At 55.8% G+C, this 27,500-nt stretch overlaps 1 protein-coding gene across 2 annotated transcripts in view; it reads right to left on the bottom strand.

Moving 5' to 3' along the window:
• LOC123745433 (choline transporter-like protein 1) overlaps positions 1–27,500 on the bottom strand; it is a 218,860-nt gene that overhangs the window by 165,046 nt on the left and 26,314 nt on the right. For both annotated transcript variants that reach the window (XM_069300865.1, XM_045726001.2), the window contains exon 2: positions 3,367–3,458. In XM_069300865.1, coding sequence (XP_069156966.1) covers positions 3,367–3,408 — 42 coding nt within the window. In that variant the 5' untranslated portion in view covers positions 3,409–3,458. The remainder of the gene's footprint in view (positions 1–3,366; positions 3,459–27,500) is intronic.

The following is a 27,500-nucleotide window of genomic DNA, read 5'->3' as shown; positions in this document are numbered from 1 at the left end:
TACATATTATACATATATATATATATATATATATATATATATATATATATATATATATATATATATATATATATACATACACATACATATAACACCATCAAATGTGCGGGATAATCAGAGGGCGCTAAATATCACCAAGGATGCCAATGCGAGAACAAACGCATAAGGCGAACGATATCAAAAGTATCCGAGTCACCAAGAATACTATCGAGAAACAAGCGACCACAGAGGACTGTCGGAAATCAAGAGACACGCTTGTCCCGGAAGTCAGGAAATTCAACAAGGATATGCACGACCATATGAGGGACAGTGCAATTAGGACAACAAGGAGCAGGGCGGCGCTCCATCAAGTGACCACGAGTTAAGGGAGTATGGCCAGTAAACATTACGCTGAGAACATGTGCGAGCGTGTAAAGGATCGAGAGAGATTGTAAGCGTCGGTACTGAGATGCAGTCTCCGTGGTGTAGTGGTAAGACACTCGCCTGGCGTTCCGCGAGCGCTGTCATGGGTTCGTATCCTGGCCGGGGAGGATTTACTGGGCGCAATTCCTTAACTGTAGCCTCTGTTTAACGCAACAGTAAAATGTGTACTTGGATGAAAAAACGATTCTTCGCGGCAGGGGATCGTATTCCAGGGACCATAGGATTAAAGACTTGCCCGAAATGCTACGCGTACTAGTGGCTGTACAAGAATGTAACAACTCTTGTATAACAACTCAAAAAAAATTTGAGTAACAACTAAAAAAAAAAAAAAAAAAAAAATGATGTGTAGAACACATGCAAGATCATGTAAAGTAGAAAGTGTAGTTAGATGCGAGGCGAACATGCTGGGACTTGTAATGTATGGAAGGAGTTGGGTATATTTACATATGAGTCATGTTAAAATATGATAGGGGACACGGTAATAGTTGTTTAAGTCTTATATAAAATGGAATGAACTAGAGAATATGTAAGACTAAGTACTGATCTGAACTAACAGAGAATATGCTATGAACGGGGAAAGAAAGTAAGCAAATTAACAGCTACATTTAAATTTATGAGACTTTGACGAGATGGAGGAAAGTGGGAGGGGGTGAAAAGATAATTACGCAGGTGCGGTTATGTGATTACTCTGATAGAGAGTTAGGCTGCAGAGGGACTTAATCGGAAATATTTATGTTTGATGATCTAAGGCAGCGGAAATGGAGCTAATGTCCTGATTAATTTTACTATGTTAGAAATATGGTGATCTTAAATCTCAGGTGATTTGGTCTGATAATAAAGAACTTGTACAAATGAGCTAAGCGGAGAACAAGAGTTGAAACTCGGTAACTGAACTGGGTTTATTTACCGTGTCCGAAATACAGCAGTTATAAATTTCAGGAAAATTTATTGGTTATTTACAAAGATACGAGAGAGAACTAAAGTGGGGGACGAGAGCTGGAGCTTGTTAACTGTTTTGATTTGGTTTACTACCTTTGAAGTATATCTGCTTTAAATTTGGGGAAAATTGGTCTGTTACTAAAGAACTTGTACAAATGAATTAAGGCGGGGGACAAGAGCTGGAGCTCGATAACCAACTCGATCTTATTTACTGCGTCTGTAATACAGAGGGTAAACATTTCAGGAAAATTGATGGATTATTAACGAAGATACGAGAGAGCTAAGGCGGAGGACAAGAGCTAGAGTTCGGTAAATGTGTTATCTTTACTTACTCAGAGGTATGGCAGGTTTAAATTTCATGAAAATTAATGGGTTATTAACGAAGATACGAGAGAGCTAAGGCGGAGGACAAGAGCTAGAGTTCGGTAAATGTGTTATCTTTACTTACTCAGAGGTATGGCAGGTTTAAATTTCATGAAAATTAATGGGTTATTAACGAAGATGTGCGAGGAAACTAAGGTGGAGGACAAGAGCTGGAGCTCAGTAACTAAATTACTGTATTGCACTACGTTTGAAATATGGCTACTAAAAATTTTAGGTGGATTGGACTGTTAGTAAAGAAGTTGCGGAGATAAACTAAGGCAGGAACAGGAGCTAGAACTTACTTACCAACATGATTCATTTTACTACATACGAAATATGGCTGTTTTAAAATTAAGGGGATTGGTTAGGTATTAACGAGGATATGAGAGGGAACTATGGCGGGGGGACAGGAGCTGGAGCTCGTTAACTAAATTATTGTATTTTAATACGTTTTAAATAGCTATGTTTTAAATCTCGAAGAAAATGATTGGATACTAAAGAAGATGTATTAGTAAAACTAAGGTGGGGAACGTGAGCTAGACTCTGCTTACTGACTTTGTTTATTTGTGTAAAACTGACTCGTTTAATGTAAAGGAACAAATATTACGATGTCTAAAATAGCTGTACGGAATTATGACTGAACAATATGAAGGAGAGGAGGGTACGGTAACAGGTAGAGAGAGGGGGAGGAACGGTCCAGATATTATGGAGAAGATAAGATAAGACTATGGAGGTGACCTGCAGGCGGCGTCTTGCTGGTGGTGTAAGGTAAACACAGGTGACGCAGGAGATTGGGAGGTAAGGGGGTGTGAGGTAAGAGCAGGAGATGCAGGGGGTTGGGAGGGAAGGGGGAGAGGGATGGCCAGGTAATGATTCAGTTTAGTTATATAGTCGTACTCGTTTCTAAGTAAGAATTTCTACTTAAACATATACGGCCTAAATATCTGTTTATTCTCGGTATGAACTCTGAAATTTCTCCCATAAGAACTCTTAACAAACTTCTATGATCATATTTTCCTCATAAGAACGCTTAACAAACTTCTAAGATCTCCGAAATTATTTTCCTCATAAGAATTCCTTAATTCCAAATCTGTGACTGGCCAAATTCACCTGGAAAACCTGACGCCGTAGCGTCCTCTTTCCAAAGTTCGTTGAATCCGGTGTGCCGTATCGTCCTCTGCCCTAATTTACCTGAAACCCCGTCGCCGTATGCGCCTCTTTTCCCGAAAAAAAAAGGTAAAGGTTGTCCGTAGAGTTTACCCAGAAACTGTTACTTAAACACGATATTTCTAATTTTTTTCTATAAGATTTTCCTACTTATTTTCCTCATAGGAACTCTTAAACTTCTAAAATCTCAGAAATTATTTTTCTCATTGGAATTCCCTAATTCCAAATCAGTGACTGCCCAAATTCACCTGAAACCCCTGAAGCCGTACGGGCCTCTTTTCCCGAAAAAAAAAGAGGCCCATACGGCTTCATCCTTACTACTCCTCACTACATATTGGTACTTTCTGGTGAGCCGTCTCTACATATTGGTACTTTCTGGTGGTCCGTCATTCCATATTGATACTTTCGAGCAAGTACTTCCTGTAAGTACTAGCATGGGAGGAGGAGGTTAAGAAAAAGAGGAGAGAGACTGACCTTGGCTGTGGCGACACGTGTGGCGAGCCCACAACACCCCATGCTCACACCTGCTGCCTGGTGTGGCGCCCCTACACCTGCACCACCATCTCCTGCAACAGTAAACAATATAAATGTAATGTCTAAATGCTTCAGAGGTCGGTATTATTAGTAGGTGAATGTTGAGGAAGCTCTTCTGTACGGCCAGCGACGCTTTGTCACTGGCCCACGTGCCCGCCCCCCGTGGGCACTGGCCTACGTGCCCCCCCCCCGTGGGCACTGGCCCACGTGCCCCCCCCACGTGCCCCCCCCGTGGGCACTGGCCCACGTGCCCGCCCCCCGTGGGCACTGGCCTACGTGCCCCCCCCCGGGGTTTCTGGCCCCACGTGCCCCCCCCGGGGTTTCTGGCCCCACAAGCCCCCCCCCGGGGTTTCTGGCCCCACGTGCCCCCGGGGTTTCTGGCCCCACGTGCCCCCCCCCCGGGGTTTCTGGCCCCACGTGCCCCCCCCCCACGTGCCCGCCCCCCGTAGTCACTGGCCCACGTACCCCCCCCCCCGGGGTTTCTGGCCCCACGTGCCCCCCCCTCGTGGTATTAGCCCTTATTCAGTCTTAAGTATTGTGACAATAGTTTTACAATAACAAACTGTTTCATTCCAAACTATCAACACATCTGTTTAACACACGGCACCTTAGGTGTCTGATCCATCAGTGTGACCACTGGGACCTGATCCGTCAGCGTGACCCCAGGGACCTGATCCGTCAGTGTGACCACTGGGACCTGATCCGTCAGTGTGACCACTGGGACCTGATCCGTCAGCGTGACCACTGGGACCTGATCCGTCAGCGTGACCACTGGGACCTGATCCGTCAGCGTGACCCCAGGGACCTGATCCGTCAGTGTGACCACTGGGACCTGATCCGTCAGTGTGACCACTGGGACCTGATCCGTCAGCGTGACCACTGGGACCTGATCCGTCAGCGTGACCACTGGGACCTGATCCGTCAGCGTGACCACTGGGACCTGATCCGTCAGCGTGACCACTGGGACCTGATCCGTCAGTGTGACCACTGGGACCTGATCCGTCAGCGTGACCCCAGGGACCTGATCCGTCAGTGTGACCACTGGGACCTGATCCGTCAGTGTGACCACTGGGACCTGATCCGTCAGTGTGACCACTGGGACCTGATCCGTCAGTGTGACCACTGGGACCTGATCCGTCAGCGTGACCCCAGGGACCTGATCCGTCAGTGTGACCCCAGGGACCTGATCCGTCAGTGTGACCACTGGGACCTGATCCGTCAGTGTGACCACTGGGACCTGATCCGTCAGCGTGACCACTGGGACCTGATCCGTCAGCGTGACCCCAGGGACCTGATCCGTCAGTGTGACCACTGGGACCTGATCCGTCAGTGTGACCACTGGGACCTGATCCGTCAGTGTGACCACTGGGACCTGATCCGTCAGCGTGACCACTGGGACCTGATCCGTCAGCGTGACCCCAGGGACCTGACCCGTCAGCGTGACCCCAGGGACCTGATCCGTCAGTGTGACCCCAGGGACCTGATCCGTCAGTGTGACCACTGGGACCTGATCCGTCAGTGTGACCACTGGGACCTGATCCGTCAGCGTGACCCCAGGGACCTGATCCGTCAGCGTGACCCCAGGGACCTGATCCGTCAGTGTGACCACTGGGACCTGATCCGTCAGTGTGACCACTGGGACCTGATCCGTCAGTGTGACCACTGGGACCTGATCCGTCAGTGTGACCACTGGGACCTGATCCGTCAGTGTGACCACTGGGACCTGATCCGTCAGTGTGACCACTGGGACCTGATCCGTCAGTGTGACCACTGGGACCTGATCCGTCAGTGTGACCACTGGGACCTGATCCGTCAGCGTGACCACTGGGACCTGATCCGTCAGCGTGACCACTGGGACCTGATCCGTCAGTGTGACCACTGGGACTTGATCCGTCAGTGTGACCACTGGGACTTGATCCGTCAGCGTGACCACTGGGACCTGATCCGTCAGTGTGACCACTGGGACCTGATCCGTCAGCGTGACCCCAGGCACCTGATCCGTCAGTGTGACCACAGACAGGACCAACAAGCGTGACCACAGACAGGACCTACAAGCGTGACCACAGACAGGACCAACAAGTGTGACCACAGACAGGACCAACAAGCGTGACCACAGACAGGGTCAACAAGCGTGACCACAGACAGGGTCAACAAGCGTGACCACAGACAGGACCAACAAGCGTGACCACAGACAGGGTCAACAAGCGTGACCACAGACAGGGTCAACAAGCGTGACCACAGACAGGGTCAACAAGCGTGACCACAGACAGGGTCAACAAGCGTGACCACAGACAGGACCAACAAGCGTGACCACAGACAGGGTCAACAAGCGTGACCACAGACAGGGTCAACAAGCGTGACCACAGACAGGGTCAACAAGCGTGACCACAGACAGGACCAACAAGCGTGACCACAGACAGGACCAACAAGCGTGACCACAGACAGGGTCAACAAGCGTGACCACAGACAGGACCAACAAGTGTGACCACAGACAGGACCAACAAGTGTGACCACAGACAGGACCAACAAGCGTGACCACAGACAGGACCAACAAGCGTGACCACAGACAGGACCAACAAGTGTGACCACAGACAGGGTCAACAAGCGTGACCACAGATGGGGTCAACAAGCGTGACCACAGACAGGGTCAACAAGCGTGACCACAGATGGGGTCAACAAGCGTGACCACAGACAGGACCAACAAGCGTGACCACAGACAGGACCAACAAGCGTGACCACAGACAGGACCAACAAGCGTGACCACAGACAGGGTCAACAAGCGTGACCACAGACAGGACCAACAAGCGTGACCACAGATGGGGTCAACAAGTGTGACCACAGACAGGACCAACAAGCGTGACCACAGACAGGACCAACAAGCGTGACCACAGACAGGACCAACAAGCGTGACCACAGACAGGGTCAACAAGCGTGACCACAGATGGGGTCAACAAGTGTGACCACAGATGGGGTCACCAAGTGTGACCACAGACGGGGTCAACAAGCGTGACCACAGACAGGACCAACAAGTGTGACCACAGACAGGACCAACAAGTGTGACCACAGATGGGGTCAACAAGTGTGACCACAGATGGGGTCACCAAGTGTGACCACAGACGGGGTCAACAAGCGTGACCACAGACAGGACCAACAAGTGTGACCACAGACAGGGTCAACAAGCGTGACCACAGATGGGGTCAACAAGCGTGACCACAGACAGGGTCAACAAGCGTGACCACAGACAGGGTCAACAAGCGTGACCACAGATGGGGTCAACAAGCGTGACCACAGACGGGACCAACAAGCGTGACCACAGACAGGACCAACAAGCGTGACCACAGACAGGACCAACAAGCGTGACCACAGACAGGACCAACAAGCGTGACCACAGACAGGGTCAACAAGCGTGACCACAGACAGGACCAACAAGCGTGACCACAGATGGGGTCAACAAGTGTGACCACAGACAGGACCAACAAGCGTGACCACAGACAGGACCAACAAGCGTGACCACAGACAGGACCAACAAGCGTGACCACAGACAGGGTCAACAAGCTTGACCACAGATGGGGTCAACAAGTGTGACCACAGATGGGGTCACCAAGTGTGACCACAGACGGGGTCAACAAGCGTGACCACAGACAGGACCAACAAGCGTGACCACAGACAGGGTCAACAAGCGTGACCACAGACAGGACCAACAAGTGTGACCACAGACAGGACCAACAAGTGTGACCACAGACAGGGTCAACAAGCGTGACCACAGACAGGACCAACAAGTGTGACCACAGACGGGGTCAACAAGCGTGACCACAGACAGGACCAACAAGTGTGACCACAGATGGGGTCAACAAGTGTGACCACAGACAGGACCAACAAGTGTGACCACAGACAGGACCAACAAGTGTGACCACAGACAGGGTCAACAAGCGTGACCACAGACAGGGTCAACAAGCGTGACCACAGACAGGGTCAACAAGCGTGACCACAGACAGGACCAACAAGCGTGACCACAGATGGGGTCAACAAGTGTGACCACAGACAGGGTCAACAAGTGTGACCACAGACAGGACCAACAAGTGTGACCACAGACAGGACCAACAAGTGTGACCACAGACAGGGTCAACAAGCGTGACCACAGACAGGACCAACAAGTGTGACCACAGACAGGACCAACAAGCGTGACCACAGACAGGACCAACAAGTGTGACCACAGACAGGACCAACAAGCGTGACCACAGACAGGGTCAACAAGTGTGACCACAGACAGGACCAACAAGTGTGACCACAGACAGGACCAACAAGCGTGACCACAGACAGGGTCAACAAGCGTGACCACAGACAGGACCAACAAGTGTGACCACAGACAGGACCAACAAGCGTGACCACAGATGGGGTCAACAAGTGTGACCACAGACAGGACCAACAAGTGTGACCACAGACAGGACCAACAAGTGTGACCACAGACAGGACCAACAAGCGTGACCACAGACAGGACAAACAAGTGTGACCACAGACAGGACCAACAAGCGTGACCACAGACAGGACCAACAAGTGTGACCACAGACAGGACCAACAAGCGTGACCACAGACAGGACCAACAAGTGTGACCACAGACAGGACCAACAAGCGTGACCACAGACAGGACCAACAAGTGTGACCACAGACAGGACCAACAAGTGTGACCACAGACAGGACCAACAAGCGTGACCACAGACAGGGTCAACAAGCGTGACCACAGACAGGACCAACAAGTGTGACCACAGACAGGACCAACAAGTGTGACCACAGACAGGACCAACAAGCGTGACCACAGACAGGGTCAACAAGCGTGACCACAGACAGGGTCAACAAGCGTGACCACAGACAGGACCAACAAGCGTGACCACAGACAGGGTCATCAAGTGTGACCACAGACAGGACCAACAAGTGTGACCACAGACAGGACCAACAAGTGTGACCACAGACAGGACCAACAAGTGTGACCACAGACAGGACCAACAAGCGTGACCACAGACAGGACCAACAAGCGTGACCACAGACAGGGTCATCAAGTGTGACCACAGACAGGACCAACAAGTGTGACCACAGACAGGACCAACAAGCGTGACCACAGACAGGGTCAACAAGCGTGACCACAGACAGGGTCAACAAGCGTGACCACAGACAGGACCAACAAGCGTGACCACAGACAGGACCATCAAGTGTGACCACAGACAGGACCAACAAGTGTGACCACAGACAGGACCAACAAGTGTGACCACAGACAGGACCAACAAGTGTGACCACAGACAGGGTCAACAAGCGTGACCACAGACAGGGTCAACAAGCGTGACCACAGACAGGACCAACAAGCGTGACCACAGACAGGGTCATCAAGTGTGACCACAGACAGGACCAACAAGTGTGACCACAGACAGGACCAACAAGCGTGACCACAGACAGGGTCAACAAGCGTGACCACAGACAGGACCAACAAGTGTGACCACAGACAGGACCAACAAGTGTGACCACAGACAGGACCAACAAGCGTGACCACAGACAGGACCAACAAGTGTGACCACAGACAGGGTCAACAAGTGTGACCACAGACAGGACCAACAAGTATGACCACAGACAGGACCAACAAGTGTGACCACAGACAGGGTCAACAAGTGTGACCACAGACAGGGTCAACAAGCGTGACCACAGACAGGGTCAACAAGCGTGACCACAGACAGGGTCAACAAGTGTGACCACAGACAGGGTCAACAAGTGTGACCACAGACAGGACCAACAAGCGTGACCACAGACAGGGTCAACAAGTGTGACCACAGACAGGACCAACAAGTGTGACCACAGACAGGACCAACAAGTGTGACCACAGACAGGACCAACAAGTGTGACCACAGACAGGACCAACAAGTGTGACCACAGACAGGACCAACAAGTGTGACCACAGACAGGACCAACAAGTGTGACCACAGACAGGACCAACAAGCGTGACCACAGACAGGGTCATCAAGTGTGACCACAGACAGGGTCATCAAGTGTGACCACAGACAGGGTCATCAAGTGTGACCACAGACAGGACCAACAAGTGTGACCACAGACAGGACCAACAAGTGTGACCACAGACAGGACCAACAAGCGTGACCACAGACAGGACCAACAAGCGTGACCACAGACAGGGTCAACAAGCGTGACCACAGACAGGACCAACAAGCGTGACCACAGACGGGACCAACAAGTGTGACCACAGACAGGGTCAACAAGCGTGACCACAGACGGGACCAACAAGTGTGACCACAGACAGGGTCATCAAGTGTGACCACAGACAGGGTCAACAAGCGTGACCACAGACAGGACCAACAAGTGTGACCACAGACGGGACCAACAAGTGTGACCACAGACAGGGTCAACAAGCGTGACCACAGACGGGACCAACAAGTGTGACCACAGACAGGGTCAACAAGTGTGACCACAGACAGGACCAACAAGTGTGACCACAGACAGGACCAACAAGCGTGACCACAGACAGGGTCAACAAGCGTGACCACAGACAGGGTCAACAAGTGTGACCACAGACAGGGTCAACAAGTGTGACCACAGACAGGGTCAACAAGCGTGACCACAGACAGGGTCAACAAGCGTGACCACAGACAGGGTCAACAAGCGTGACCACAGACAGGACCAACAAGTGTGACCACAGACAGGGTCAACAAGCGTGACTGGTGATCAATACTTCACACTTCACTATCGTGGCGTCACACGGAGGCCGTAAACAAAGGCTGGGCCCGGGGGTCCAAGGGGGTCCAAGGGGGTCCAGGGGGGTCCTGGTGAGTCCAGGGGGGTCCAGGGGGGTCCAAGGGGGGTCCTGGTGAGTCCAGGGGGGTCCAGGGGGGGGGGGGTGTTTACTGTGTAACAATTTGCATAACATTTATGTGACGTGTGTATCTATCCTCCAGGCAAGAAGGGCACCGACAACGCCTCAAGACTGAGAAGAGGCGCCCTTCTGGCGTGCAACACTTGCACCTTATGTGTACCCTGACTGATCACACCTGGGGATCACTTGGGGGCACACCCCTGTGGAGCACTGGGGGGGCACACACCTGGGGATTACGGGGGGGCCACACACCTGGGGGATCACTGCGGGGCCACATCCCTGGGGACCACTGGAGGGCCACACACCTGGGGATTACTGGGGGGGGCCACACACCTGGGGGATCCCTGGGCTTCTACACCCCTGGGGACCACTGGGGGGCCACATCCCTGGGGGCCACACACCTGGGGATCACTTGGGGGGCCACACACCTGGGGAGCACTGGGGGGCCACACACCTGGGGAGCACTGGGGGGGCCACACTCCTGGGTGATCACTGGGGGGCCACACACCTGGGGAGCACTGGGGGCCACACACCTGGGGAGCCACACACCTGGGGAGCACTGGGGGGCCACACACCTGGGGAGCACTGGGGGCCACACACCTGGGGAGCACTGGGGGGCCACACACCTGGGGAGCACTGGGGGGCCACACACCTGGGTGATCACTGGGGCCCCACACACCTGGGGAGCACTGGGGGGCCACACACCTGGGGAGCACTGGGGGGCCACACACCTGGGGGGCCACACACCTGGGGGGCCACACACCTGGGGAGCACTGGGGGGCCACACACCTGCATGGGGAGCACTGGGGGGCCACACACCTGCATGGGGAGCACTGGGGGGCCACACACCTGCATGGGGAGCACTGGGGGGCCACACACCTGCATGGGGAGCACTGGGGGGCCACACACCTGCATGGGGAGCACTGGGGGGCCACACACCTGCATGGGGAGCACTGGGGGGCCACACACCTGCATGGGGAGCACTGGGGGGCCACACACCTGCATGGGGAGCACTGGGGGGCCACACACCTGCATGGGGAGCACTGGGGGGCCACACTCCTGGGGGATCACTGGGGGGCCACACACCTGGGGAGCACTGGGGGGGCCACACACCTGGGGAGCACTGGGGGGGCCACACACCTGGGGAGCACTGGGGGGGCCACACCTGGGGAGCACCGGGGGGCCACACACCTGGGGAGCACCGGGGGCCACACACCTGGGGAGCACCGGGGGGCCACACACCTGGGGAGCACCGGGGGGCCACACACCTGGTGAGCACCGGGGGGCCACACACCTGGTGAGCACCGGGGGGCCACACACCTGGGGAGCACCGGGGGGCCACACACCTGGGTAGCACCGGGGGACCACACACCTGGGGAGCACTGGGGGGCCACACACCTGGGGAGCACTGGGGGGCCACACACCTGGGGAGCACTGGGGGGCCACACACCTGGGGAGCACTGGGGGGCCACACACCTGGGGAGCACTGGGGGGCCACACACCTGGGGAGCACTGGGGGGCCACACACCTGGGGAGCACTGGGGGGCCACACACCTGGGGAGCACTGGGGGGCCACACACCTGGGGAGCACTGGGGGCCACACACCTGGGGAGCACTGGGGGGCCACACACCTGGGGAGCACTGGGGGGGCCACACACCTGGGTGATCACTGGGGGGCCACACACCTGGGGATCACTGGGGGCCACACACCTGGGTGATCACTGGGGGCCACACACCTGGGGATCACTGGGGGGCCACACACCTGGGGGAGCACTGGGGGGCCACACACCTGGGGATCACTGGGGGGCCACACACCTGGGGAGCACTGGGGGGCCACACACCTGGGTGATCACTGGGGGCCACACACCTGGGGATCACTGGGGGCCACACACCTGGGGATCACTGGGGGGCCACACACCTGGGGGATCACTGGGGGGCCACACACCTGGGGATCACTGGGGGGCCACACACCTGGGGATCACTGGGGGCCCACACACCTGGGGATCACTGGGGGGCCACACACCTGGGGAGCACTGGGGGGCCACACACCTGGGGAGCACTGGGGGGCCACACACCTGGGGAGCACTGGGGGGCCACACACCTGGGGAGCACTGGGGGGCCACACACCTGGGGAGCACTGGGGGGGCCACACACCTGGGGAGCACTGGGGGGGCCACACACCTGGGGAGCACTGGGGGGCCACACACCTGGGGATCACTGGGGGCCACACACGTGGGTGATCACTGGGGGCCACACACCTGGGGATCACTGGGGGGCCACACACCTGGGGGAGCACTGGGGGGCCACACACCTGGGGATCACTGGGGGGCCACACACCTGGGTGATCACTGGGGGCCACACACCTGGGGATCACTGGGGGGCCACACACCTGGGGGATCACTGGGGGGCCACACACCTGGGGATCACTGGGGGGCCACACACCTGGGGATCACTGGGGGGCCACACACCTGGGGATCACTGGGGGGCCACACACCTGGGGATCACTGGGGGGCCACACACCTGGGGATCACTGGGGGGCCACACACCTGGGGATCACTGGGGGGCCACACACCTGGGGAGCACTGGGGGGCCACATACCTGGGGGAGCACTGGGGGGCCACACACCTGGGGATCACTGGGGGGCCACACACCTGGGGATCACTGGGGGGGCCACACCCCTGGGGATCACTAGGGGGGCCTCACACCTGGGGATCACTAGGGGGGCCACACACCTGGGTATCACTAGGGGGGCCACACCCCTGGGTATCACTAGGGGGGCCACACACCTGGGGATCACTGGGCGGGGTACACACCTGGGGATAACTGGGGGGGTACACACCTGGGGATCACGCCACTGGGGAGCCACACACCTGGAAATCACCGGGGGGCCACACCCCTGGAGATCACTAGGGGGCCACACACCTGGGGATCATTAGGGGCCCACACCCCTGGGGATCACTGGGGGGTCACACCCCTGGAGATCACTGGGGAGCCACACGCCTTGGGATCACTGGGGGCCACACACCTGGGGATCACTGGGGGTCCACACCCCAGTGCTCCCTGGGGATCACTGGGGGGGCTCACACGCCTGAGGAGCACTGGGGGGGCCGCACACCTGGGGATCACTGGGGGGGTTCATACGCCTGAGGAGCACTGGGGGGGCCGTACACCTGGGGATCACTGGGGGGCCGCACACCTGGGGATCACTGGGGGGCCACACACCTGGGGATCACTGGGGGGCCGCACACCTGGGGATCACTGGGGGGCCACACACCTGGGGATCACTGGGGGGGCCACACACCTGGGGATCACTGGGGGGGCCACACACCTGGGGATCACTAGGGGGGCCACACACCTGGGGATCACTAGGGGGGCCACACACCTGGGGATCACTAGGGGGGGCCACACACCTGGGGATCACTAGGGGGGGCCACACACCTGGGGATCACTAGGGGGCCACACACCTGGGGATCACTTGGGGGCCCACACACCTGGGGATCACTTGGGGGGTCACACACCTGGGGATCACTAGGGGGGCCACACACCTGGGGATCACTAGGGGGGCACACACCTGGGGATCACTGGGGGGCCACACACCTGGGGATCACTGGGGAGGCCACATGCCTGGGGAGCACTGGGGGGCACACACCTGGGGATCACTGGGGAGGCCACACGCCTGGGGAGCACTGGGGGCACACACCTGGGGATCACTGGGGAGGCCACACGCCTGGGGAGCACTGGGGGGGCCACACACCTGGGGAGCACTGGGGGGCACACACCTGGGGATCACTGGGGGGCACACACCTGGGGATCACTGGGGGGCCACACACCTGGGGATCACTGGGGAGGCCACACGCCTGGGGAGCACTGGGGGGGCACACACCTGGGGATCACTTGGGGGCACACGCCTGGGGAGCACTGGGGGGCACACACCTGGGGATCACTTGGGGGCACACGCCTGGGGATCACTGGGGGGCACACGCCTGGGGATCACTGGGGGGCCACACACCTGGGGATCACTGGGGGCCACACGCCTGGGGAGCACTGGGGGGCACACACCTGGGGATCACTTGGGGGCACACGCCTGGGGAGCACTGGGGGGCATACACCTGGGGATCACTGGGGGGCCACACACCTGGGGATCACTGGGGAGGCCACACGCCTGGGGAGCACTGGGGAGGCCACACGCCTGGGGATCACTGGGGGCCACATACCTGGGGATCACTGGGGGCCACACCCCTGGGGATCACTGGGGGGCCACACACCTGGGGATCACTGGGGGGGCCACACACCTGGGGATCACTGGGGGGGCCACACACCTGGGGATCACTGGGGGGCCACACACCTGGGGATCACTGGGGGGCCACACACCTGGGGATCACTGGGGGGCCACACACCTGGGGATCTCTGGGGGGCCACACACCTGGGGATCACTGGGGGGCCACACACCTGGGGATCACTGGGGGGCCACACACCTCGAGATCACTGTTGGGCCACACACCTGGGGATCACTGGGGGGCCACACACCTGGGGATCACTGGGGGGCCACACACCTGGGGATCACTGGGGGGCCACACACCTGGGGATCACTGGGGGGCCACACACCTGGGGATCACTGGGGGGCCACACACCTGGGGATCACTGGGGGGCCACACACCTGGGGATCACTGGGGGCCACACACCTGGGGATCACTGGGGGCCACACACCTGGGGATCACTGGGGGGGCCACACACCTGGGGATCACTGGGGGGGCCACACACCTGGGGATCACTGAGGGGGCCACACACCTGGGGATCACTGGGGGGGCCACACACCTGGGGATCACTGGGGGGGCCACACACCTGGGGATCACTGGGGGGGGCCACACACCTGGGGATCACTGGGGGGGCCACACACCTGGGGATCACTGGGGGGGCCACACACCTGGGGATCACTGGGGGGCCAGACACCTGGGGATCACTGGGGGGGCCACACACCTGGGGATCACTGGGGGGGCCACACACCTGGGGATCACTGGGGGGGCCACACACCTGGGGATCACTGGGGGCCACACACCTGGGAAGCACTGGGGGTCACACCCCTGGGGTCACTAACTAGTGACAGGTGCCTGTCATCGTCCACGGAGGACAGGAGTCTACCAGTACCAACACAGTCTGGCGAGGTCTTCCCTGTAGTACTGGCGGGCCCCGCTGGTCCCGGGGCCGCCCACCTCTGAATGTCACCGCTTCTGCCGCCGCCACACCCGCCCCCTGGCCCGCCCCGCCACCTAGCTGGGCCCGCCCCGCCACCTAGCTGGGCCCGCCCCGCCACCTAGCTGGGCCCGCCCCGCCACCTAGCTGGTCCCGCCCCGCCACCTAGCTGGGCCCGCCCCGCCACCTAGCTGGGCCCGCCCCGCCACCTAGCTGGGCCCGCCCCGCCCCGCCACCTAGCTGGGCCCGCCCCGCCACCTAGCTGGGCCCGCCCCGCCACCTAGCTGGGCCCGCCCCGCCACCTAGCTGGGCCCGCCCAGTAGCCATTTGTTGGACCATTCACTCAGTCCAGGTTATCTTGTAGCCTCCTACTATCATCCTCTGTCCTAATCCTCCTCATAATTTTTTGCATCATCAGCAAACATTGAGAGGAACGAGTCTATACTCTCTGGGAGATCATTTACATATATCACAAACAGTATGGGTCCAAGACTGACCCCTGCGGGACCCCACTGGTGACGTCTCGCCAATCAGAGACCTCACCCCTCACACTGACTCGGTCTTCTGTTGCTTAGGTACTCCCTTATCCAATGGAGTACCTTTCATTTCATTTCATCCTGCATCTCCTGCTTTTTTAATAGTCTCTTGTGTGGTACTGTGTCAAAGGCTTTCTGGTAATCCAAAAATATGCAGTCTGCCCAGATTTTGAGTCTGGGAAGAGAATCTCAACAGAATCTCTTGCCTGATTTTTTTATGCCTGTCGTAGAATTTAATCTATCAATTAATTAATTGGAGTTTTGTTGAATATTGAATCTATTTTCTATGAAAAGTGACGTTTTGGATGAGAACCAAACCGCACTGAGCCTAACCTGCTTGGGTCTGTGTGTTGAACATTGTATCCATATTCATAGACCTAACCTTAGTCAGAACGGGATATGACTCACTAAAACTATACAATTACCATTACCCAATTTTCCTTATCGTTACCCATAACCAGGGGGTTTAGACCCCCCCCCCCCTTACCTCGAAACTATAGTATAGGGTAATTAAAAATTATAAGGGTGAATTAGGGATATGTTAATATGTGAAAATATATTCCTACCGTAAATATATTTACTATAGTATAGTAAATATGAGGAATGATACAATGGGCCAGATGAGTGGTCACAAGGCATCATGACACAGCCCGTGATGTTACTTGCAGAGAACAGTAGAGATTAAGGAATGTGCTAATGAGAGACCGGGCCCTTCCTTGGAACCGCTTGTAACGTTATAAGAACATAAGAACAAAGGCAACTGCAGAAGGCCTGTTGGCCCATACGAGGCAGCTCCTATTTATAACCACCCAATCCCACTCATATACTTGTCCAACCCGCGCTTGAAACAATCGAGGGACCCCACCTCCACCACGTTACGCGGCAATTGGTTCCACAAATCTACAACCCTGTTACTGAACCAGTATTTACCCAAGTCTCCTAAATCTAAACTTATCCAATTTATACCCATTGTTTCGTGTTCTGTCCTGTGTTGATACTTTTAATACCCTATTAATATCCCCCTTATGTCCATTCACCCACTTGTAAACCTCTATCATGTCGCCCCTAACTCTTCGCCTTTCCAGTGAATGCAACTTAAGCTTTGTTAATCTTTCTTCATATGAAAGATTTCTAATTTGAGGGATTAACTTAGTCATCCTACGCTGGACACGTTCAAGTGAATTTATATCCATTCTATAATATGGCGACCAAAACTGAACTGCATAATCTAAATGGGGCCTAACCAGAGCAAGATATAGCTTGAGAACCACACCAGGTGTCTTGTTACTAACGCTGCGATTAATAAATCCAAGTGTCCGATTTGCCTTATTACGAACATTTATGCATTGATCTTTTTGTTTTAAATTCTTACTAATCATAACTCCCAGATCCCTTTCGCAATCCGACTTCGCAATCACAACACCATCTAGCTCGTATCTTGTAACTCTATCATCATTACCTAACCTCAGAACTTTACATTTATCAGCATTAAACTGCATCTGCCAATCCTTTGACCATTTCAAAACCCTATCTAGATCAACTTGAAGTGATAGTTCATGGTTTTATAAATGGCCGTTCATGTTTAACAAATTTGTTATCTTTTTATTCTAGCATTGTTGAGGCAGTTGATAGTGGTAAGGATTGCGATGTTGTATACCTTGACTTTAGCAAAGCTTTTGATACAGTGCCACATGAAAGACTGATTAAAAAAATAGAGTCTCATGGTATTGGGGGTGCTATATTAAGCTGGATTAGGGCATGGCTATACCAAAGGAAACAGAGAGTTAGTATAAATGGAATCAAGTCAGAGTGGGAAAATGTTGTAAGTGGAGTGCCTCAAGGCTCTGTCCTGGGACCTCTGTTGTTTATAATATATATAAATGATTTAGATTCAGGTTTGAGTAGCAACATTTGCAAATTTGCCGATGATACGAAAATCGGTAGGGAAATTAATTCGGAGGAGGACTCACTATCACTTCAAGTTGATCTAGATAGGGTTTTGAAATGGTCAAAGGATTGGCAGATGCAGTTTAATGCTGATAAATGTAAAGTTCTGAGGTTAGGTAATGATGATAGAGTTACAAGATACGAACTAGATGGTGTTGTGATTGCGAAGTCGGATTGCGAAAGGGATCTGGGAGTTATGATTAGTAAGAATTTAAAACAAAAGGATCAATGCATAAATGTTCGTAATAAGGCAAATCGGACACTTGGATTTATTAATCGCAGCGTTAGTAACAAGACACCTGGTGTGGTTCTCAAGCTATATCTTGCTCTAGTTAGGCCCCATTTAGATTATGCAGTTCAGTTTTGGTCGCCATATTATAGAATGGATATAAATTCACTTGAACGGGTCCAGCGTAGGATGACTAAGTTAATTCCCCAAATTAGAAATCTTTCATATGAAGAAAGATTAACAAAGCTTAAGTTGCATTCACTGGAAAGGCGAAGAGTTAGGGGTGACATGATAGAGGTTTACAAGTGGATGAATGGACATAACCGGGGGGATATTAATAGGGTATTAAAAGTATCAACACAGGACAGAACACGAAACAATGGATATAAATTGGATAAGTTTAGATTTAGGAAAGACTTGGGTAAATACTGGTTCAGTAACAGGGTTGTTGATTTGTGGAACCAATTGCCGCGTAACATTGTGGAGGTGGGGTCCCTCGATTGTTTCAAGCGCAGGTTGGACAAGTATATGAGTGGGATTGGGTGGTTATAGAATAGGAGCTGCCTCGTATGGGCCAATAGGCCTTCTGCAGTTACCTTTGTTCTTATGTTCTTATGATAGTGAGTCCTCCTCCGAATTAATTTCCCTACCGATTTTCGTATCATCGGCAAATTTGCAAATGTTGCTGCTCAAACCTGAAAAAGATGTTATGTTTAAGAGCAACGTGTCCTATTGGTGGGTCACACCCCACTAGGGAGGAAGACCTCAGAATGAAGGTTACTGCAGAAGACCTATTTTTTAAAAACACTTGAAGCAGCTTTTACTCAGTGTAGTTCATATTTATATATACTGAATGTGTATTTTGATTTGTTATATGCTACAGTAGGGTGTGGGGGGGGGGAGGGGCATGTTTTTGACCCAATGCGAGACGTAGTCAGGACTAACAGTGAGGGAGGAATTAAATACAAATGTCTGAGTAACGTGTTTTTGGGGAAAAATTATATAATATCTTATATTTTGATTACTACTGAATTCCCTGTTGAAATCTCACTATGTTCAATAAACGATCCTTGAAGAAAGATTGACTAAGCTTAAATTACATTTTCTAGAAAGGCGAAGAAATAGTGAGTGACATGATAGAGGTGTGAGAGAATGGCCATGACAAAGTGGGATATTAATAGTATATTAAAAGTTTCAACACGAGGCAGAACACGAAAAAATGGGTATAAATTGGATAAGTTTTAGATTTAGGTAAAAGACCTGGGTAAATACTGGTTTGGTAACATGGGTGAACGGTGAGATACATGATACTTCACGCTCCGTGTTGCTCCCCTTTGTTTCATATTAAAGGATTACATTCATGCCTATGCTCAATAAACAACCCTTGGCCGGACAGTACAAATATAAAGCTTCCAGGTAAGTAAGGGGAATAAATAGGAACCTTTTGAATATTAATGGAGGTACATTAGTGGTGTGTATAAATGGAGAAGAAAGGGGATATTAATTGGGAATAGACCTACCGAAGTATATCTAATACCAACAGTTGATGTTTTGGTTAACATAGATTGGAAGTAAATATTAGATTTAAAATAGACCAGGGACGACGTTATTGTACATTAGGGTTCAGGGTCGCTGGGGTGACGCAAAACACACCACTCATAGACCGGCTTAGCATTTCCTCTTGGGCGAAATACTAAGACCTGGAGACGAGCAATCGATCACTGGGGGACGAACACACATGAGGCCAACTCGAGACCGGTGGATCTCACTCGGGTAACGGAAAAAAACAGTGTAAGACCATAAGAACAAAGGTAACTGCAGAAGGCCTATTGGCCCATACTAGGCAGCTCCTATTTATAACCACCCAATCCCACTCATATAGATGTAAAGCCGACGCTTGAAAGAATCGAGGGACACCCCCCCCCTCCCACCACCACTACGTTTCACGGCAATTGGTTCCACAAATCAACAACCCTGTTACTGAACCAGTATTTACCCAAGTCTTTCCTAAATCTAAACTTATTCAATTTATACCCATTGTTTCGTGTTCTGTCTTCTGTCGATACTTTTAATACCCTATTAATATCCCCTTTGTTATGTCCACTCATCCACATGTAAACCTCTATCATGTCACCCCTAACTCTTCGCCTTTCCAGTGAATGCAAGTTAAGCTTTGTTAATCTTTCTTCATATGAAAGATTTCTAATTTGCAGAATTAACTTTGTCATCCTACGCTGGACACGTTCAAGTGAATTTATATCCATTCTATAATATGGCGACCAAAACTGAACTGCATAATCTAAATGGGGCCTAACCAGAGCAAGATATAGCTGAAGAACCACACCAGGTGTCTTGTTACTAACGCTTCGATTAATAAATCTCTGTGTCTTATTTGCCTTATTACGAACACTCATGCATTGATCTTTTGGTTTTAATTAATATTCTTACTAACCATAACTCCCAGATCCCTTTCACAATGCGACTTCGCAATCACAACACCATCTAGCTCGTATCTTGTAACTATCATCATTACCTAGCCTCAGAACTTTACATTTATCAGCATTAAACTGCATCTGCCAATCCTTTGACCATTTCAAAACCCTATCTAGATCAACTTGAAGTGATAGCGAGTCTTCTTCCTGGCAGATCGAAGACGTCGGAAAAAGCAAAACGGGTTTGATCTGGCATACTTTCCACTACTCCCGTGAGTCAGAGTACTTCCCGTGAGCCCCGTGTACCCCCCCCGGTACCCCCCCATGAGCCCCGTGAGCCCTCCATGAGCCCCGTGAGCCCCCCAGGAGCCCCCCGTGAGCCCCGTGTGTCAGCGTGTGCATGTCATCTATATTCACCAAATTGATGGCGACCATTGCCAGCGAGGCCTCGCGTGACATGCCTCGCCCACATGATTATCTCTCCCTCCTCCTCCACTCTACCATGTGGCGCCGCCGCTATGGCAACTCCGCAGAAGCCGCCGCCGCTATGGCAACTCCGCAGAAGCCGCCGCCGTCATGGCAACTCCGCAGAAGCCGCCGCCGCTATGGCAACTCCGCAGAAGCCGCCGCCGTCATGGCAACTCCGCAGAAGCCGCCGCCGTCATGGCAACTCCGCAGAAGCCGCCGCCGCCATGGCAACTCCGCAGAAGCCGCCGCCGCCGCCATGGCAACTCCGCAGAAGCCGCCGCCGCCGCCATGGCAACTCCGCAGAAGCCGCCGCCGCCGCCATGGCAACTCCGCAGAAGCCGCCGCCGCCGCCATGGCAACTCCGCAGAAGCCGCCGCCGCCGCCATGGCAACTCCGCAGAAGCCGCCGCCGCCGCCATGGCAACTCCGCAGAAGCCGCCGCCGCCGCCATGGCAACTCCGCAGAAGCCGCCGCCGCCGCCATGGCAACTCCGCAGAAGCCGCCGCCGCCGCCATGGCAACTCCGCAGAAGCCGCCGCCGCCGCCATGGCAACTCCGCAGAAGCCGCCGCCGCCGCCATGGCAACTCCGCAGAAGCCGCCGCCGCCGCCATGGCAACTCCGCAGAAGCCGCCGCCGCCGCCATGGCAACTCCGCAGAAGCCGCCGCCGCCGCCATGGCAACTCCGCAGAAGCCGCCGCCGCCGCCATGGCAACTCCGCAGAAGCCGCCGCCGCCGCCATGGCAACTCCGCAGAAGCCGCCGCCGCCGCCATGGCAACTCCGCAGAAGCCGCCGCCGCCGCCATGGCAACTCCGCAGAAGCCGCCGCCGCCGCCATGGCAACTCCGCAGAAGCCGCCGCCGCCGCCATGGCAACTCCGCAGAAGCCGCCGCCGCCGCCATGGCAACTCCGCAGAAGCCGCCGCCGCCGCCATGGCAACTCCGCAGAAGCCGCCGCCGCCGCCATGGCAACTCCGCAGAAGCCGCCGCCGCCGCCATGGCAACTCCGCAGAAGCCGCCGCCGCCGCCATGGCAACTCCGCAGAAGCCGCCGCCGCCGCCATGGCAACTCCGCAGAAGCCGCCGCCATGGCAACTCCGCAGAAGCCGCCGCCATGGCAACTCCGCAGAAGCCGCCGCCATGGCAACTCCGCAGAAGCCGCCGCCATGGCAACTCCGCAGAAGCCGCCGCCATGGCAACTCCGCAGAAGCCGCCGCCATGGCAACTCCGCAGAAGCCGCCGCCATGGCAACTCCGCAGAAGCCGCCGCCATGGCAACTCCGCAGAAGCCGCCGCCATGGCAACTCCGCAGAAGCCGCCGCCATGGCAACTCCGCAGAAGCCGCCGCCATGGCAACTCCGCAGAAGCCGCCGCCATGGCAACTCCGCAGAAGCCGCCGCCGCCGCCATGGCAACTCCGCAGAAGCCGCCGCCGCCGCCATGGCAACTCCGCAGAAGCCGCCGCCGCCGCCATGGCAACTCCGCAGAAGCCGCCGCCGCCGCCATGGCAACTCCGCAGAAGCCGCCGCCGCCGCCATGGCAACTCCGCAGAAGCCGCCGCCGCCGCCATGGCAACTCCGCAGAAGCCGCCGCCATGGCAACTCCGCAGAAGCCGCCGCCATGGCAACTCCGCAGAAGCCGCCGCCATGGCAACTCCGCAGAAGCCGCCGCCATGGCAACTCCGCAGAAGCCGCCGCCATGGCAACTCCGCAGAAGCCGCCGCCATGGCAACTCCGCAGAAGCCGCCGCCATGGCAACTCCGCAGAAGCCGCCGCCGCCGCCATGGCAACTCCGCAGAAGCCGCCGCCGCCGCCATGGCAACTCCGCAGAAGCCGCCGCCGCCGCCATGGCAACTCCGCAGAAGCCGCCGCCGCCGCCATGGCAACTCCGCAGAAGCCGCCGCCGCCGCCATGGCAACTCCGCAGAAGCCGCCGCCGCCGCCATGGCAACTCCGCAGAAGCCGCCGCCGCCGCCATGGCAACTCCGCAGAAGCCGCCGCCGCCGCCATGGCAACTCCGCAGAAGCCGCCGCCGCCGCCATGGCAACTCCGCAGAAGCCGCCGCCGCCATGGCAACTCCGCAGAAGCCGCCGCCGCCATGGCAACTCCGCAGAAGCCGCCGCCGTCATGGCAACTCCGCAGAAGCCGCCGCCGTCATGGCAACTCCGCAGAAGCCGCCGCCGTCATGGCAACTCCGCAGAAGCCGCCGCCGTCATGGCAACTCCGCAGAAGCCGCCGCCGTCATGGCAACTCCGCAGAAGCCGCCGCCGTCATGGCAACTCCGCAGAAGCCGCCGCCGTCATGGCAACTCCGCAGAAGCCGCCGCCGTCATGGCAACTCCGCAGAAGCCGCCGCCGTCATGGCAACTCCGCAGAAGCCGCCGCCGTCATGGCAACTCCGCAGAAGCCGCCGCCGTCATGGCAACTCCGCAGAAGCCGCCGCCGTCATGGCAACTCCGCAGAAGCCGCCGTCATGGCAACTCCGCAGATATAGTTTCCTTGGAGTGTTTCCGGGGCTTAGCATCCCCGCGGCCCGGTCATCGACCAGGCCTGTGGAGAGAACACAGATTTAGGCTCTTTAGTCGGGCCCAATAGTTTAGATGTTTTACTGAGTGGATTCTAGCAGTAAAGGATCTCTGCACGCTCTCCAGGTCAGCAATTTCTCCAGCTTTGAAAGGGGCTGTCATTGTGCAGCAGTACTCCACTCTAGAGAGCACTAGTGTCTTGAAGAGTATCATCATCGGTATAGCATCTCTAGTGTGAAAAGTTCTTGTTATCCAACCTGTCATTTTTCTTGCAGTTGTAACGGTTACTTTATTGTGTTCTTTACAGGTAAGGTCTTCCGACATGAGTACACCCAGATCCTACACAGTACCATTCGTTCTATGTTATGATTTGACAGCGTTTTGTACGTGGTTTCCGTTTTTATATTTTATTTTTTCCCGTACAGTTGGAACTTATCTTCATTAAATATCATTATTTTCTGTAGCCCATAGAAAGACCTGATCTACATCTGATTGGAGGTTCGCCGTGTCCTCTATGTTGCCAACTCTCATGAAGATCCTAGTGTCATCTACAAAGGATGATACAATACTATAGATTGTGTTCTTGTCTATGTCCGATATGAGGATGAGAAAAAGTACTGGAGCAAGCACAGTACCCTGGGGGACTGAGCTCTTCACGGTTGATGGGCTGGATTTTATTTTGTTGACTGTTAGTCAACCTCTTGAGCCACTACCACAATCACAGGTGGAGAGATGGTGGTGGCGGAGGAGGGGTGGTGGTGGTGGTGGTGTGGTGGCGGAGGAGGGGTGGTGGTGGTGGCGGAGGAGGGGTGGGTGGTGGAGGGTTAGTGGTGGTGGAGGTGGAGGGGGAGGGGTGGGTGGTGGAGGGTTAGTGGTGGTGGAGGTGGAGGGTTAGTGGTGGTGGTGGTGGAGGATTAGTGGTGGTGGTGGTGGTGGAGGGTTAGTGGTGGTGGTGGTGGAGGGTTGGTGGTGGAGGGTTGGTGGTGGTGGTGGAGGGTTAGTGGTGGTGGTGGTGGAGGGTTGGTGGTGGTGGTGGAGGGTGGGTGGTGGTGGTGGAGGGTGGGTGGTGGTGGTGGAGGAGGGTTGGTGGTGGAGGAGGGTTGGTGGTGGTGGTGGTGGTGGAGGAGGGTTGGTGGTGGTGGTGGTGGTGGAGGAGGGTTGGTGGTGGTGGTGGTGGAGGTGGAGGGAGGGTTGGTGGTGGTGGTGGAGGGTTAGTGGTGGTGGTGGTGGAGGGTTGGTGGTGGAGGGTTGGTGGTGGTGGTGGAGGGTGGGTGGTGGTGGTGGAGGAGGGTTGGTGGTGGAGGAGGGTTGGTGGTGGTGGTGGTGGTGGAGGAGGGTTGGTGGTGGTGGTGGTGGAGGAGGGTTGGTGGTGGAGGAGGGTTGGTGGTGGTGGTGGTGGTGGCGGAGGAGGATTGGTGGTGATGGTGGTGGTGGAGGGTTGTGGTGGTGGTGGTGGTGGTGGTGGACGGCTGGTGGTGGTGGTGGAGGAGGGTTGGTGGTGGTGGTGGAGGAGGGTTGGTGGTGATGGTGGTGGTGGCGGAGGAGGGTTGGTGGTGATGGTGGTGGTGGAGGGTTGTGGTGGTGGAGGGTTGGTGGTGGTGGTGGTGGTGGTGGAGGAGGGTTGGTGGTGGAGGAGGGTTGGTGGTGGTGGTGGTGGTGGCGGAGGAGGGTTGGTGGTGATGGTGGTGGTGGAGGGTTGTGGTGGTGGAGGGTTGTGGTGGTGATGGTGGTGGAGGGTTGTGGTGGTGATGGTGGTGGTGGAGGGTTGTGGTGGTGGAGGGTTGTGGTGGTGATGGTGGTGGTGGAGGGTTGTGGTGGTGGAGGGTTGTGGTGGTGGAGGGTTGTGGTGGTGGTGGTGGAGGGTTGAGGTAGCAGGGGGGGGGCGTGAACAGTCAAGTCCCTCAAGGCTACACAAGTAATATTCAATCTCACACAAGTCGCCTATTACTGCTGTTGTCTTGCACGCCACGACCTTGGCGGGGGTGTAGGGGGGTGTAATGTGAGACTGGGGGGTAGGGGGGTGTAATGTGAGACTGGGGGGTAGGGGGGGTGTAATGTGAGACTGGGGGTAGGGGGGGTGTAATGTGAGACTGGGGGGTAGGGGGGTGTAATGTGAGACTGGGGGGTAGGGGGGGTGTAATGTGAGACTGGGGGGTAGAGGGGAGTGTAATGTGAGGACTGGGGGGTAGGGGGGTGTAATGTGAGACTGGGGGGTAGGGGGGGTGTAATGTGAGACTGGGGGGTAGGGGGGGGTGTAATGTGAGACTGGGGGGTAGGGGGGGGTGTAATGTGAGACTGGGGGGTAGGGGGGGTGTAATGTGAGACTGGGGGGTAGGGGGGGTGTAATGTGAGACTGGGGGGTAGGGGGGTGTAATGTGAGACTGGGGGGTAGGGGGGTGTAATGTGAGACTGGGGGGTAGGGGGGTGTAATGTGAGACTGGGGGGTAGGGGGGGTGTAATGTGAGACTGGGGGGTAGGGGGGGTGTAATGTGAGACTGGGGGGTAGGGGGTGTGTAATGTGAGACTGGGGGGTAGGGGGTGTGTAATGTGAGACTGGGGGGTAGGGGGGGTGTAATGTGAGACTGGGGGGTAGGGGGTGTGTAATGTGAGACTGGGGGGTAGGGGGGGTGTAATGTGAGACTGGGGGGTAGGGGGGGTGTAATGTGAGACTGGGGGGTAGGGGGGGTGTAATGTGAGACTGGGGGGTAGGGGGTGTGTAATGTGAGACTGGGGGGTAGGGGGGGTGTAATGTGAGACTGGGGGGTAGGGGGGTGTAATGTGAGACTGGGGGGTAGGGGGGGTGTAATGTGAGACTGGGGGGTAGGGGGGTGTAATGTGAGACTGGGGGGTAGGGGGGTGTAATGTGAGACTGGGGGGTAGGGGGGGTGTAATGTGAGACTGGGGGGTAGGGGGGTGTAATGTGAGACTGGGGGGTAGGGGGGGTGTAATGTGAGACTGGGGGGTAGGGGGGTGTAATGTGAGACTGGGGGGTAGGGGGGGTGTAATGTGAGACTGGGGGGTAGGGGGGTGTAATGTGAGACTGGGGGGTAGGGGGGTGTGTAATGTGAGACTGGGGGGTAGGGGGGTGTAATGTGAGACTGGGGGGTAGGGGGGGTGTAATGTGAGACTGGGGGGTAGGGGGGGTGTAATGTGAGACTGGGGGGTAGGGGGGGTGTAATGTGAGACTGGGGGGTAGGGGGGGTGTAATGTGAGACTGGGGGGTAGGGGGGTGTAATGTGAGACTGGGGGGTAGGGGGGGTGTAATGTGAGACTGGGGGGTAGGGGGGTGTAATGTGAGACTGGGGGGTAGGGGGGTGTAATGTGAGACTGGGGGGTAGGGGGGTGTAATGTGAGACTGGGGGGTAGGGGGGTGTAATGTGAGACTGGGGGGTAGGGGGGGTGTAATGTGAGACTGGGGGGTAGGGGGGGTGTAATGTGAGACTGGGGGGTAGGGGGGGTGTAATGTGAGACTGGGGGGTAGGGGGGGTGTAATGTGAGACTGGGGGGTAGGGGGGTGTAATGTGAGACTGGGGGGTAGGGGGGGTGTAATGTGAGACTGGGGGGTAGGGGGGGTGTAATGTGAGACTGGGGGGTAGGGGGGGTGTAATGTGAGACTGGGGGGTAGGGGGGGTGTAATGTGAGACTGGGGGGTAGGGGGGGTGTAATGTGAGACTGGGGGGTAGGGGGGGTGTAATGTGAGACTGGGGGGTAGGGGGGGTGTAATGTGAGACTGGGGGGTAGGGGGGGTGTAATGTGAGACTGGGGGGTAGGGGGGTGTAATGTGAGACTGGGGGGTAGGGGGGTGTAATGTGAGACTGGGGGGTAGGGGGGTGTAATGTGAGACTGGGGGGTAGGGGGGTGTGTAATGTGAGACTGGGGGGTAGGGGGGTGTG

Source organism: Procambarus clarkii, chromosome 44 (genome assembly GCF_040958095.1).
Source record: "Procambarus clarkii isolate CNS0578487 chromosome 44, FALCON_Pclarkii_2.0, whole genome shotgun sequence".
Classification (NCBI taxonomy): domain Eukaryota; kingdom Metazoa; phylum Arthropoda; class Malacostraca; order Decapoda; family Cambaridae; genus Procambarus; species Procambarus clarkii.
The sequence above is the reverse complement of the archived record's forward strand: the minus strand, read 5'-3'. Positions and strand labels throughout refer to the sequence as shown.